General features: G+C 41.1%; 1 protein-coding gene across 3 annotated transcripts in view; it reads left to right on the top strand.

The window, feature by feature from the left end:
* Nucleotides 1–15615, top strand: part of PRG4 (proteoglycan 4) — a 16778-nt gene extending 1163 nt beyond the window's left edge. The window contains exons 3-13 of one of the 3 annotated variants that reach the window (XM_055419090.2): nucleotides 2026–2148; nucleotides 3465–3584; nucleotides 6350–6499; nucleotides 7012–7134; nucleotides 8470–11592; nucleotides 12134–12211; nucleotides 12966–13102; nucleotides 13378–13534; nucleotides 13994–14188; nucleotides 14638–14763; nucleotides 15482–15615. In XM_055419090.2, the coding sequence (XP_055275065.2) occupies nucleotides 2026–2148; nucleotides 3465–3584; nucleotides 6350–6499; nucleotides 7012–7134; nucleotides 8470–11592; nucleotides 12134–12211; nucleotides 12966–13102; nucleotides 13378–13534; nucleotides 13994–14188; nucleotides 14638–14763; nucleotides 15482–15579 (4430 nt within the window). In that variant the 3' untranslated portion in view covers nucleotides 15580–15615. The remainder of the gene's footprint in view (nucleotides 1–2025; nucleotides 2149–3464; nucleotides 3585–6349; nucleotides 6500–7011; nucleotides 7135–8469; nucleotides 11593–12133; nucleotides 12212–12965; nucleotides 13103–13377; nucleotides 13535–13993; nucleotides 14189–14637; nucleotides 14764–15481) is intronic. The other 2 variants (XM_088845273.1, XM_088845274.1) reach the window with 2 other exon arrangements.

Genomic DNA, 15615 nt, shown 5'->3' with positions numbered 1-15615 from the left:
TTGGCATCATGTTGATATAAATATACTACAGTGAATATTTACGTTTCAAAGGGCATTTTAGTAACCTTGAAAGTGTGCCTTCTTCTTTCAAGGACTATTCATTCAGATAGGAATTTACACAGGTGTGAATGTCATTTTACAATAGTGAACCATTCACAGCCCTCCAAAAATAGTCCTGTAAGAACAGTTCTTATTATTCATTTTTAGAAAATGTTAAGGTGCGTGCACTGTAATCACCTTAACAGAAGTCTCTAGTATCATAAAATAGATTACTTAACAATAACACCAAGCTTTGGATTTTTGCTTCCCTTTTTTTTCTTTGATAAGCAAAATAAGAAGAAAAATCAAGGTACATAACTGTTATGGCAAAATTATTCTTATAAGGTAGACACTTCCAGTAAAATGATTAAATAAACTGAGCATGTGAGATACTTGCCTGCATGGACATAGTTTCAGAATCACTTAGGTAAGGTGGAAAAACTCATGAGAGCAAATATAAATATTTAATTAGGGATGATGAGTACTCTGGTGTCTCCAAGCTCTTCTGCTCTCTCAGAATAATATTACAAGGTTCATAACACGGGTGCATTTCCTATGTCACTTCTCCTTCATAATGCTATTGGGAGTCTCAAAAAATTTTACTCTCCTTTGATTAAATGGATTTAAAACTAGTTGTTAAAATCAATATCAATAAAACTAGGACATTCATTAAATCTATGGAAATAAATTTTTCCTATAAAAATAATTGACTTCCTATTTCAGAAATCTGCTAGTTGTAAAAGGATAACCTTTTGATGTTGTCTTGTCTGCTTTTCTTGCCTTCTCAATCTCTTCCCGTTCTTTTTTCTGTATATATAATATATGTATTTATATACATACACTATATATGATATGCATTTTTGTATGCATTGTACACATATGTATGTAAAAAGTTCTGAAAGTTGTCCTCATGTTCACTGTTTTACTTGCATAGTAAGACTTTAATTTTCCTGGATTCATTATTTTGAGATTCTTTCAGGGCTTCAACATCCCTTTGTGGATTTAGAACATTGCACCTGACAGTCTCTGTTCCATGGATGGATTCAGTTGTTACGTTTCTGTGGTTATTTCTCAGGGAAGTTTTCATGGTGTTTCCAAATGATTTTAAAAATATATGTAAGGATAATTATGCTTTTATTTTATCTAAAATAATTCTGTTCATGGCTTTCATGCTCAGATGCTTTTCAAGAATTACCTATTTTGTACTCTCTTTAGCAGTGGTTGAAGGCCTCTGACTTCTCCCATTTATAGACCCCAGTTATCGCCACCAACCAAAGGAACAGGAGTATAGGAAAATTAGTGCTGGCATAGCCAAATGCATCATCAGGAGTGAGAGGCAATGTGACTGGGTGGGGAAAGTTTGGGTTTTGGATTCAGATATATCAGAGTTCAAATTCTAGGTGGGCCTAGATGATAACTAGGATGACCATACAATTTGTTATACAAATCAGGATATTCCCAAGAATGAAAGAGGTCACTATGAATGATTGATAGGTGTTCAATGACCTGTAATACATATATGCTGGAACTATTAACTAACTGGGTGCCCTTGAGCAAGTTCCTAAAATTTCTGAGTTTCAGCTTTCTTATCTCTAAAAAAGAGACTACTGAAACTCTCCTGGCAACGTTTCATAAGTGTTAGAGATAATGTATGACTCATGACCAGCACAGAGTTGCTCGGTAAGTGGTAGCATTAGTAGAATTGTAGCTGCCAGCCCTCCCCTAGGAAAAGCACCCTCTTTGTGCAAAGCCATTGCTCAGCCTGGTTTTCAAAGGTGTATTTATGGTCTCAGTCTAGTAATGACTAAAGAGGCATGGTCAAGGTCACCTAGGAGGAAGCAAAGGTCACTGGGACCCATTGTGAACCATCATTCCCAACCTTTTCCAATGGATAAAATTCTCCACAGAGGCTTAGTCCTTCTCCTTAGACCTCTTCTTTATATAGAGTCACTTGGCCATGTTTACGCTAGTATTGTATGATTTTAGATTTATCAAGCTGTGCAGGGAGATGTGGGGAAGGGTATTCTAGAGATGCCACCTGCAACTGTGATTATAACTGTCAACACTACATGGAGTGCTGCCCTGACTTCAAGAAACTCTGCACTGTGGGTAAGTCCTGAGAGCTGGTGTCTCCTCTGTCAAGCTCGTGTCCTGTGAGCATCCCCTGGCACCCCTTGCAGTGCTGTGGTCAAACTGTTTCGCGTCTTTGTGCTGAAGTGCCTTTCTTCCTTCCCGTGTGTAAATGTGTGTGCTGTGCAGTGTGCTGCTGTGCCTGGAGATGACGTCAGAGCTGCGCCCATAGGGATAGGGGAAGGGGAACCTGGAAACCTGCACAAGGCTATCGACTAGTGCCAAGCATCACGTCTTGTTTTAAATAGAAACTTAATACAGTGACTCAGGAGTCATTAAATAAACAGTAGTAATTCTTTGCTATTAACCAGAGAGGTAATTACTTAGTGATGGAGCCCTTCAATAGCTTCATCAAACAGGTTCATGGAAATAATTTTGCTTACTGTTTGACTTTTTGATATTAATATGTTTCTAGTGCCTGAAAAAGGCACTTTACAATGTTTAATAATGAGTATTTAATGATGAATTTCAGTTAAAACAAAAGGGTGTAATTTTAAATTATGATACTTCACTTAAACATATTTTGGACCATTTTGTTGTTAATGTGCAAAAATTTCATATTTATGAAAATTATTAAAGTGGCTCAAAGTTATGTCTGCTTTAGAATTTGCACATGAAGTTGGTGAATATATTGTTGCACAATTTATTTGTTGTGTAAGGTAATTATTTCAAATATGTCTGTGTAAATCACTGTGGCTTTAACCAAGGCTCTGGGGGAAAACAAGCAGACTTCTCTTCTGTAGTCCATACCAGAGGACTGGGCTGACATCTTTCGGCTCTATACCATGCCAGTTTGTCATAATAAAGGTCTGCGCATGCTGAATAATTTTTGAGCCTAACTAGTGACCTATTTAAGTCAACTCTTTAGTATCCTATTAACTAAAGTTAACTCTTTAGTATCCTATTTAGTATTCTATTGTTATAGAATATGTATGATGAATTTAAAAAAATCCGTTTGGAAAGTAATGGTGTGAGAGGATGGGGTATTCATATGAAGGATTCTTAGCTCTTTAGACATTTCTGTTTTCCACTGTCCATACATGAAATGACTCAGACAGCACTGGGATGTCTCTTGGAGCCTTGAAGGGCGAGAAAAGTTTCCCTAAGTCTCCAGATTTCTTTCTTGACTTCAGCTGTCTTCATTTGGGGAACCAACCATTTCCCAAATCCCAAAGAAGACTTAGCTATGCACTTTTGGAGCTCTAGTCAGCTATAAGGTGAAAATGGTTAATCAGTACATAGGCACGATGGACCGCACAACCAATAACCCATATGTTTTGCTTTGCTCTGGGTAGAGCTTTCCTGTAAGGGCCGCTGTTTCGAATCCTTTGCAAGAGGGAGGGAGTGTGACTGCGACTCAGACTGTAAGAAGTACGGCAAGTGCTGTTCCGATTACGGCACTTTTTGTGAAGCAGGTAAGCATCCCATTCCCGTCAGTGCCTCTCAGTACAGCCAGATCTGTGCGCCTACCTAGCGCCACAGATAATGTCTAACACACGGTCCTTCTCGGGTCTCGATTTTACTAACACGTAAGCTCTTTGCTTCACCACAATGAATTAAAGAGGGAACGCGTCTTCCTATCACTCCCCGGCTCAGCCAGGTTCCAGGAGCGCAAGAGATCGCAGGTTGAGTAACAGAGATAGGGGCCGAGTATCCATGCTTTTCTCCTCCAGGTGTGGCTCACCTGCAGGTTAAATCAACAGTGTCCAGCTCATTTGATGATTTCTTGTCTAATCCCATTGTGCTGACCTCAAAAGTCAACTGTCCTTTGAGCTGTCTGTGCTTTTGCTCTCAGTGTTCTTGAGTGTCTGAGGACAGAATCAACACGTTCAACTTCTCTGAACTAGCAAATTTAGGAGTCAGTTTAAAGCACTAAATTGATAAGCAAACCAAGAAGTTAACTGTCTACTGTGTTCCTCTCCCCCCTCTACAGTCTCTTCAATAGTCTCTATCTGAATGCCTGTATATGAAGGGGTCAATAAAAAAGATAGTTCCATTTTAAAATCCTCTTCTCTGATTATAGGTCCTGAAGGAGTACTCTGAGAGCTTAATAAAACCCTCTAAATTTACCAAAAGAAAAAAGATTTACAAAAATATATTTAAATAATTGATTCCTTTCTTTTACCAAGTGTTTGCTCTTAAATCCTACTCTGTTAAAACAAGAATATCTGTAGAGTAAAAGTGAAAATAAGTACTGCTTGCATAATCTTATCATTTTATTTAAACAAGGTTGCATCTTTTGCTTCTTTCAAACAGTGAAGAAATAGGGTGGAAAACTATTAATCAGCATAGTGGAGGAACATTTCTTAACTCTTCAATGTTTTCATTGGGAAGCATTCCAAAAATAAAGGAGACAACACCCTTGTAATTAAAATCTCCAAGTGCAGTGTTCCTGCAGCTTTCAGATGGACCTATGAGATGAGTACTTCTTATTCACTCATCACTCGGATAATTGTTTTGGCTGTGAGACAAAAAACTGAGAATTTATTTTGGGCAGAGGATGGATGGGGAAGGAAGATGATTAGAGAATGATCAATCATTGAGAGAACCATATTAATAAAGGCAATAGTTTATGCTACCAAGTGGTGGGTCAGATTACTTGCTGCTGCTGCTGCTAAGTCACTTCAGTCGTGTCCGACTCTGTGTGACCCCATAGACGGAAGCCCACCAGGCTCCCCCGTCCCTGGGATTCTCCAGGCAAGAACACTGGAGTGGGTTGCCATTTCCTTCTCCAGTATGTGAAAGTGAAAAGTGAAAGTGAAGTCACTTGGTCATGTCTGACTCGTAGCGACCCCATGGACTGGGGATTTTCTAGGCAAGAGTACTGGAGTGGCTTGCCATTGCCTTCTCCGTCACAGAGATGGTCAGGGTCCAAATGAACAAAAGAGGGATTAATTAGAGCTTCAGCATTTTCTTTAAAAAAAACACCCAAACTATCTTGCAACTCACCACTTAACTGTTTTAAGATTGCTATAGATTCAGTTCAGTTCAGTCGCTCAGTCGAGTCCGACTCTTTGCGACCCCATGAATCACAGCACGCCAGGCCTCCCTGTCCATCACCAACTCCCAGAGTTTGCTCAAACTCATAAGCATCTATATGTCTCAAAGTCCTAACTGTTCAAGAATTGAAGCAGTCAAGCACCTCTGAACGTGGATGAGAAAACAGTCCAAGAGGCTAAATAGTTTGCTCAAGATCATTAGAATGTGAAACTTTTTCTAAAGTTGTGGTACCTGGCATTTCTGTGGGGTGGGAGGAGAAGGCGGGAACATTATGGTGGTCAGTTCTTGGAAATGACAGGAACAGTTTGGAGAAGTTTGGTGAGAGCAGCAGGACCTATCACCACCCTCCTCCACCAGGGGGCCTCCTCTCTCCCTGTTCCCTGCTTTCTTATCTTTCAGAAGTCCCTCTTCTTTTCTTCTGGTTCCTAATGATCAAAACACGTTCCATGTCTAGGCATGAGAAGGGGCAAAGAGTAGGGGCAATAAAAGGTTAAAAAGATACATGCCAAACCATTAAGCTATTTTATCTTGGAGAAGGGCAATGCATTTTGAGGAAAGCATAATATGAAAGTGTGAAAGCTTCCGGGGTAAATATTCATGTAGAACTTCTGTAATTAAAAAAAAAAAAAAAGGTAAATTGGTATCATTTGATTTAAATGATTAAAATGTTTCCTGACAACAGGAAAATGTAATTTTTATATTTTTCTTCTTGAGAGCATAAATATCTGTCAACCACATGCAGGGATTATTTTTATATCACAGAAGGATGGCATAAAGGATGGAGCGCATAGAGTTAAGCATTTTTTAGGCAGGCAAACACCTCTGGAAATCATCTAGGAGAAAACATCTCAGTTTGCAGGCAGGAGGATTCAAGAGGGTTTGCCCATTTGCCCAAGATCAACAGCAGAGCCGTGCAGGTCTAGAACTGGAATTCAGGTCTTCTGACTCCTGAGCCTTTGCTCCAAGTCATAATTTACAGTGATTTGAGAATCGACTTTTTAATAGCAATGCATTCTCAGAATTCATTAGTTTGGAGTAGTTAGTGCTGGGCTGAGAGCTTGCCTGCACTGGTTTTCACCAGCATCTACTCTTGAAGCCAGATGGCATCTGTACCTGTCACAGTTAGAGTTGCTGATGAATGTGAACAAGATGTTAACTGACCTGTCTTGCTTGGCCTCAGTGCATAACCCCACAACACCACCACCTCCAAAGACTGCACCTCCACCTCCAGGAGCATCTCAGACCATCAAATCAACAACCAAACGTTCACCCAAATCACCAAACAAGAAGAAGACTAAGAAAGTTATAGAATCAGAGGAAATAACAGAAGGTAGGAAGACGACAGATGTAACAAAAGGTTGTTTCTAAGATGAAACAACCTGTAGGTGGACTATCTATGAGCTCTTCATAGAATAAAGCGATCTTCTGAGTCATTAAAGGCTCATCACACTTTTTAAGTCCAAGTTCAAGCCAAAGTTATTTTTCTTATTTACCAAACTGTACAGGACTAGATTAAAATAATCAGAAGAAACAAGACTTAAACTGTTTTAAAAAAAAAGAGTCCACACTTTTCTTTGTATAACAATTTGATTTGGTGGGAATATAAGAAAGTTGAGTGAAAGTTATATATTGAATAGTTACACTCTACTGTTTGTGACAAGCTCAGGTGCCTTACTTTTAACTGACATTTACAAGAGCAGTTGCTTATTTTACTGATAAAACAAAAGCAGAATATGACATTTGTAGATCAATTAACAGCATTTCTTGTTGTATTTGGACTGGCAGTTCTTTTTTTGCTTTAAGTCACAGTTGGTGTGATCAACTTTTTTATTTGATTTATAGAACATTCTGTTTCTGAAAATCAAGAGTCTTCCTCCTCCTCTTCCTCTTCCTCTTCAACTATTCGGAAAATCAAGTCTTCCAAAAATTCAGCTGCTAATAGAGAATTAAAGAAGAAACCCAAAGGTTTGAGCATTGATAAAGATCAATGACTATATCAATGCCATGTTAACAATAATTATCTAAAAGTAATGTGTGTGGGAGACTGATCTGAGGACATTTCAATATTGAGGGGGGGGTATAACTTCATAAATATTAAAAGATATCTGTGAAAATTTTCTATAGTGCCAAGCAGCTAAGACACCATTCTGTAAAGCCGAAGAAGACGAGAGCACCAACTGTAGGACCACAGGATGGCATCAGAGATGATTACTAATGGTTTTCTATTTCAGTTCCCTCTACCTGATAGCACTTCTCTCTCTTCTATCTTGTGGTTTCACTTTTCCTTCCCTATAAAGAACATTTATATTCTTAAGTATTTTGAAACTTTAATCCATTAAATTCTCATATATTCCTGAAAGGCAATATTATTATTATTCACATTTTACAGATCTTATTATTTTTTAAATTATGTCATATCTGATTTTTCTGTAGTAAAGGACATACTACAGAATTGGCGATTACCTCCTAAAGAGAAATCTCATTTGTTCTGCTTTTTAAAAATTATTTCCTGAATTTCTAAAATATATTCTCATTCTCCTGGAAATGGCAGATTTTGGATACTGGAGTTTTGAAGAACTCTATTTCCTGGGTGGTTATTTCCCCTGAAGCCTTCTTTCTAGCTGAATAGCAAGATATTTAATCTCTGAGCATTAATATAATTCTTTGATAAACAGAACTCATCTAAAGTGATGTGCCTCTTGGGCTCTGTGCCTCTGTGGGTGGCTGCTATGGGAAGTCCTGTTAAATAGGGTCCTTTGGTTGCCATGGTATCCTGTCTCCCTCTCTGTATCCCCTGAGACTGCTGAGTTTAGACGGGCAGAGCAAAGAAGGCAGTTCAAAGCCATGTGCATGGAAGCAGGGCTAAGCTGGAAGCTTGGGGGTGACTGGAACAGATTCCTTGGATGCAGTTATAGAGGTTTTTGAGGGAATTGGTGCAGTGGGTCTAAAAGATGCTGGAACTAGGTTTCCAGTGAAGGGGCAATGAGCAATAAGGAATAAGAAGAGCTAAGAAAGTGAGGAGCAAAGAACGTTGAAATGAGAACCGAATTAGTGTTATTGATCATATTAACAATTTCCAAGTTGCCACTTGCTTCCATGTATTAACTGTATTGAGTTTTGTATTTTTCATCCTTTATCTTATTCATTCACTAAAATAGTCCAGTAAAATAGTATTTACCATTTTACAGTAAATCAATAGACATGTTAGAGATTAGCAATTTGCCTAGACACACAGCCAGTCAATGATAAAGATGGCACCTGTATGTCACAAAAATAAAAAGATGTGTTTTTTTTCTCTAGTAAAAGATAAGAAGAAAAGAACTCCTCAAAAGAAACCTACCCCAGGACCACCAGTTATAGATGAAGGTGGAAGTGGACTCGATAATGATTTCAAGCTCACCCCAACTCCTAACATTCCCACCACTCACCGTAATAAAGTTACCACAACTCCCAAGATTACAACAGTAAAACCAACACTTCCTAAGCCCAGTCTTCCACCTAATTCTGACACAACTAAAGAGACACCTTCTACAGTCAACACAGAGACAACAGTTGAAACTAAAGAGACTTCTACAACAAATAAACAGACATCCACTAGTGCAAAAGAGAAGACTACTTCAGCTAAACAGACACGAACTACAGACAATACATCTACGAAAGGTCTGGCACCCACACCTGAAGTTCCTGCTACATCTACACCCAAAGCTGAAACTGTAACCAAATCCCCTGCTCCCACCACCCCCAAGGAGCCTGCTCCCACCACCCCCAAGGAGCCTGCTCCCACCACCCCCAAGGAGCCTGCACCCACCTCCCCCAAGGAGCCTGCTCCCACAACCCCCAAGGAGCCTGCTCCCACCACCCCCAAGGAGCCTGCACCCACCACCACCAAGGAGCCTGCACCTACCACCCCCAAGGAGCCTGCACCCACCACCCCCAAGGAGCCTGCTCCCACCACCCCCAAGGAGACTGCTCCCACCACCCCCAAGGAGCCTGCACCCACCACCCCCAAGGAGCCTGCATCTACCACCCCCAAGGAGCCTGCTCCCACAACTCCCAAGGAGCCTGCTCCCACCACCACCAAGGAGCCTGCTCCCACCACCACCAAGGAGCCTGCACCCACCACCACCAAGGAGCCTGCACCCACCACCAAGGAGCCTGCACCCACTACTCCCAAGGAACCTGCTCCCACAACCCCCAAGGAGCCTGCACCCACCACCCCCAAGGAACCTGCTCCCACAACCCCCAAGGAGCCTGCACCCACCACCAAGGAGCCTGCTCCCACCACCCCCAAGGAACCTGCTCCCACCACCCCCAAGGAGCCTGCACCCACCACCCCCAAGGAGCCTGCATCTACCACCCCCAAGGAGCCTGCTCCCACAACTCCCAAGGAGCCTGCTCCCACCACCACCAAGGAGCCTGCTCCCACCACCACCAAGGAGCCTGCACCCACCACCACCAAGGAGCCTGCACCCACCACCAAGGAGCCTGCACCCACTACTCCCAAGGAACCTGCTCCCACAACCCCCAAGGAGCCTGCACCCACCACCCCCAAGGAACCTGCTCCCACAACCCCCAAGGAGCCTGCACCCACCACCAAGGAGCCTGCTCCCACCACCCCCAAGGAACCTGCTCCCACCACCCCCAAGGAGCCTGCACCCACCACCCCCAAGGAACCTGCTCCCACAACCCCCAAGGAGCCTGCACCCACCACCCCCAAGGAACCTGCTCCCACAACCCCCAAGGAGCCTGCACCCACCACCCCCAAGGAACCTGCTCCCACCACCCCCAAGGAGCCTGCACCCACCACCCCCAAGGAACCTGCTCCCACAACCCCCAAGGAACCTGCTCCCACCACCCCCAAGGAGCCTGCACCCACCACCCCCAAGGAACCTGCTCCCACAACCCCCAAGGAGCCTGCACCCACCACCCCCAAGGAGCCTGCACCCACCACCCCCAAGGAGCCTGCTCCCACCACCACCAAGGAGCCTGCTCCCACCACCCCCAAGGAGCCTGCTCCCACCACCACCAAGGAGCCTGAACCCACCTCCCCCAAGGAGCCTGCACCCACCACCAAGGAGCCTGCACCCACCACCCCCAAGGAGCCTGCTCCCACCTCCCCCAAGGAGCCTGCACCCACCACCCCCAAGGAGCCTGAACCCACCTCCCCCAAGGAGCCTGCTCCCACCACCACCAAGGAGCCTGCTCCCACCACCACCAAGGAGCCTGCTCCCACCACTAAGGAGCCTACACCCACCTCCCCGAAGGAACCTGCACCCACCTCCCCCAAGGAGCCTGCACCCACCACCCCCAAGGAGCCTACTCCCACCACCACCAAGGAGCCTGCACCCACCACCACCAAGGAGCCTGCACTCACCTCCCCCAAGGAGCCTGTACCCACCACCCCCAAGGAGCCTGCTCCCACCACTCCCAAGGAGCCTGCACCCACCACCCCCAAGGAGCCTGCTCCCACTACCCCCAAGGAACCTGCTCCTGCTGAACCCAAGGAGCCCACTCCAAATTCTCCTGAGACACCTGGTCCAAGTTCTCCTGATATACCTGCTCCAACCACCTCAGAGGCTTCTACTTCAACTACCACCGTGGAGCCTCCCACTATTCCGAAGAGCCCTGCTGAATCAACTCCTCAACCTCCTATAGACCCCACACCAAAGGCTCTTGAAAACAGTCCCAAGGAGCCTGCAGTACCCACAATCAAGGCTCCTGAAGTGAACAAACCTGAAATGACTACAACAGTTAAAGACAAGTCCACAGAAAAAGACATACCTTCTACACCTGAAATTACAACAGCGATAGCTAAGATTATAACAGAGGTAGCAACTAAAACAGAAAAGACTGCTGAATCCAAAATACCAGGTACAACCACAGATGTAACATCTACCACAACCGAAGATACCACAACCTCATCCAAAATTACTCCTAAAGCAACTCTTGCACCTAAAGTAATGACTGCAACAAAGAAGACGCCCAAAAAGACTACGAACAAACCTGAACAAACCACAGCTGTACCTAAAGGCACAGCTACTAATTCTCAAGTAACAACTCCTAAACCGCAGAAACCAACCAAAGCACCCAAAAAGCCCGCTTCGACCAAAAAGCCAAGAACGCCGAGAGTGAGAAAACCAAAGACTACGCCAACTCCCCCAAAGATGACGACATCAGCAATGCCTGAACCAGCTCCTACCTCTGTACCAGAAGCCATGCTCCAAACCACCATCAGCCCTACCCCAACCCCCAACTCAGAAATAATTGAGGTAAACCCAAAGAATGAGGATGGAGATGCTGCTGAAGGAGGAAAACCTCACGTGATTTTCAGGCCCCCTGTGCTAACTCCTATAGTTATTCCAGGCTCTGAAATCATAGTGAGAGGACCCAGTCAAGGCTTTGCCATCAACCCCATGTTTTCAGGTAATATCAATCAGTTACTTTCATGTTTAAAATTACCAGAATGCCCTGATTTAGTATTATACTATTGATATATATTTAGAACCCTGAACTTAACTTGTGAAGTTTTACATCTTCTCTACAGGTAAGCAGAGGGGTAATCAAATAAGTTTATTTGGTATTTCAAAAATCAAACAATAACCTAGAGTTAAAAGAATCTGCAATATTTTTTGCCAAACCAATTCCACAGGGCAATCAGAACTAAGACACAGAATTTCACATTGAGACTGGACATCCAATACCTGTCAAATCTACATGAAGGTCAGGTACCCTGACCCATTCCAGTTCATAATGTATGTTTACATACTTTTTTGAGTAATATCACCTATAAGTAAAACTATGAACAGTATCACTTAACCTCTGAAATACATGTGCCTCAAACATGTATTCTTCAAGAGCTTAGGAAAGGGTGAACAGAGGAAAGAGAACCTAATGGGAAGATTTGAAAAGTGCAGAACCCTCTACTCATTTTTACGTTGGCTTAATTTGTGTTAATTTGTTTCAGATGAAACTAACTTATGCAATGGTAGGCCAGTAGATGGACTGACTACTTTGCGCAATGGGACATTAGTTGCCTTTCGAGGTGAGTTTTGTACACATTTCTTTTTCTGCTCCTTGTTTTGTTCTTGGTATTCGTGAGAATGAGTCATGGGAGAGAAAAAATTTGATTGAGCTTCCTAGAGGGAAACCTGACTGATAAACCTACCTCACATAATTATTATAAGGACCGGGGGTAAATACTAAAGTATTGGATTAAAAAATTTAGACATAGTCAAAGTATATTAGTTGCTCAGTTGTGTCTGACTCGTTGCAACCCCATGGACTGTAGCCTACCAGGCTCCTGTCCATGGGGTTTTCCAGGCAAGAATATTGGAGTGGGCTGCCATCCCCTTCTCCAGGGGATCTTCCTGACCCAGGGACCAAACCTGGGCCTCCAACATTGCAGACAGATTGCTGACTATCTAAGCCACTAAGGAATAAAGTAAAAAACACAACTAAGTTATTTAATTATAACTACTTAATTCTAACAGATAAAGAAATTGAGATTAAGTGACTTTCTGTAAATCAAAACTAGAAGGCCCTTTCTAGAGAAACTGGGAAACTAAAAATTTTGTCATGCTAAATTTCAGTCTTGAGAAACATCTATTTTCAGAAATGTTCGAATACTGTCTTCTGCATTTAGTACTCACAATTCTGACTAACCATCATAGAATGCTTGTCAACACATTCAATCTGTTTATGATAAATACTCTTTTTAAAAGATTTGATTTTGATTTCTTCTGGGATAGGTTTCAGTCTTCGTTCAGCTTGCAGGTGATCATCACTTTCAATTTTAGGTCATTATTTCTGGATGCTAACTCCATTCAGTCCACCATCTCCACCTCGGAGAATTACTGAAGTTTGGGGCATTCCCTCCCCCATTGATACTGTTTTCACTAGATGCAACTGTGAAGGAAAAACTTTCTTCTTTAAGGTAAGAAAAGTATCTTTGTGAGAGAAATCAGCAAAGTTACTTTTTATTATGAAAACATAAATCAGTTTAACTTCCATTTCAGAAAGTCTCCATACTTAAACAAGCTACAATTAAAATTTGATAAAAAGTTAATTTGGTAACCCTGTCAAATTATTAACTAAGGTAAAACTTTCTCCCAATACTTAAATCTAATAATGAGTTTCTAACCTTCCCCCCACTCACTTTATAACCTTTTTAAAAAGCTGTTCACATCATTTCCTCTTTTTAATTATCAGGGTTCTCAGTACTGGCGTTTCACCAATGATATAAAAGATGCAGGATATCCCAAACTAGTTTCCAAAGGATTTGGAGGGTTAAATGGAAAAATAGTGGCAGCTCTCTCAATAGCTCAATACAAGAACAGACCTGAATCTGTGTATTTTTTCAAGAGAGGTAGGTGTTACATGATTAACAAAATTAAAAAACTTTTAAGGAGAGATTTCATTCAATATTTTCATTTATTACTGGGATTACTGTCAACAAATATCTTTAATGTCTAAAATCAAATACTTTCAATTAAAAAATAAATTAAGGGCTGCTGCTGCTGCTGCTAAGTTGCTTCAGTCCTGTCCGACTCAATTAAGGGCAGTAAGAAGTATTTTGCTTTCTTGACATTCAAATCACAATTTCATGAGTTTTCAGGACATTTACATAAAGAATGTTATTTATTTTCAAACAAAGCTAAATAAATAACTATGCAGTATGTTGGCTTTATGACTAATAACCATTATTAATGTCTGGACCATACTGTATAAAAAACATCCATTGTTTCCTCTACCTTGTAAAAAGCTCTCTTCCACCTCTTTTGGGCATTAATTTTCATATTATATGTGATTTTCTAATTCATCATAGGTGGCAGCGTTCAGCAGTACACTTACAAACAGGAGCCCACCCAAAAGTGTACTGGAAGAAGGCCTGCTATAAACTATTCTGTGTATGGAGAAACAGCACAAGTTAGGAGACGTCGATTTGAACGTGCTATAGGACCTTCTCAAATACACACCATCAGAATTCACTACTCACCCAGAGTCCCTTATCAAGACAAAGGTAGTATTTTTTTACTGTGCTAATTCTTACACATGAAGTAGATGTAATATAGTATCGATTATTAAATATAAATTCTGGCCAAATAGCCCTACTACTTTAAGCTTATTAATGTAAAATATCAATTTGCCTCAATGAATGACCAAAGATCAACACCGTATTTTCCTTTGTGGATAAGAGAGACAATTTATTCAGGCTTATTAATTATAATAAATACCATTAACTAAGAATATTAAGCTCAAATCTATAACCCTCAAAATAGTCCTAAAAGGTAGATATTTGTATCATAAAAGAGACAGCAAGAGTTGAGGCATCGAAGTTAGCTTACCCAAGGTAACAGAGCTACTAAGTGACCAAATTAAGGTTAAAACCCATGTTTGTCTACTTAACAACTGCTCTTTCCAATACATACATTGCCTTTCAATCTAATACATCTAAAATGTCATCTACAGGTTTCCTCCATAATGAAGTTAAAGTGAGTACACTGTGGAGAGGACTTCCAAATGTGGTTACTTCAGCAATATCACTGCCCAGTATCAGAAAACCCGATGGCTATGATTACTATGCCTTTTCTAAAGGTAAGTTATTATCTCTGAAACATGAATAAAGTCAAAGCAAAACCAAGTGTTCAATGGTGACTAAAGGTGAGAAGTTAAATTCTATCACTTACTCTAATTATTCTGAAGAGAAAGCTTAGATTATTGGTTCATTTTCAATTAAACTGAATGGATTACAATTCATTTCTGCCCTACCCTTCATGAGATTAAAGCCTAGTATAATAAAACATCCACTAAACTGAGTTAAAACCGCTACTGAAAATAATATTTTACTTTTATTATCAGTGGCATTTAACAGAGGCCTTACTTACTATAAAGTTATATCGATTTATATAATTACACAGTCTGTAAGATCAGAAAGAAATTCCTGAGAAACTAATTTTATTAATTATATTACCTGGGGTATTTTTCTTTGAAAAAGTCACGAAAACATAAGCTATTCTGCCTATATAAATGACTTCAGAGTGTATTTTTTTAAAGAATAAAATTCAACTGAATTATCATTTTTTAAACTAACTTGGTTTTCTCAAATTCTTATACTGAAAAAGCAGAATTAAATATAATTTTAATCAAAGAAGGTGAAAGGTCAGTCTGCCTACGCAGCTGGTTTTCCTTTTGTCAGAAAGTTCAACTTAATACATTTCTTATATTAAATGATAAATACTCTCTTTGAGCATAATAATAAATTTAAGTGTTTTGTTTTCTTTTTAATTGAAAAAGTGCGCCTTCCTCTTTTTAGATCAATACTATAACATCGATGTGCCGAGCAGGACAGCAAGAGCCATTACTACTCGTTCTGGGCAGACCTTATCCAATAGCTGGTACAACTGTCCTTAGACTGATGGGCGAAGGAAGAACCAACTAATTAAAAAG

Source organism: Moschus berezovskii, chromosome 17 (assembly GCF_049115385.1).
Source record: "Moschus berezovskii isolate FMDL1 chromosome 17, NW_MosBer_1.0, whole genome shotgun sequence".
Classification (NCBI taxonomy): domain Eukaryota; kingdom Metazoa; phylum Chordata; class Mammalia; order Artiodactyla; family Moschidae; genus Moschus; species Moschus berezovskii.
Note: the sequence above shows the minus strand (reverse complement) of the source record. Positions and strands in the feature narration are given on the sequence as shown.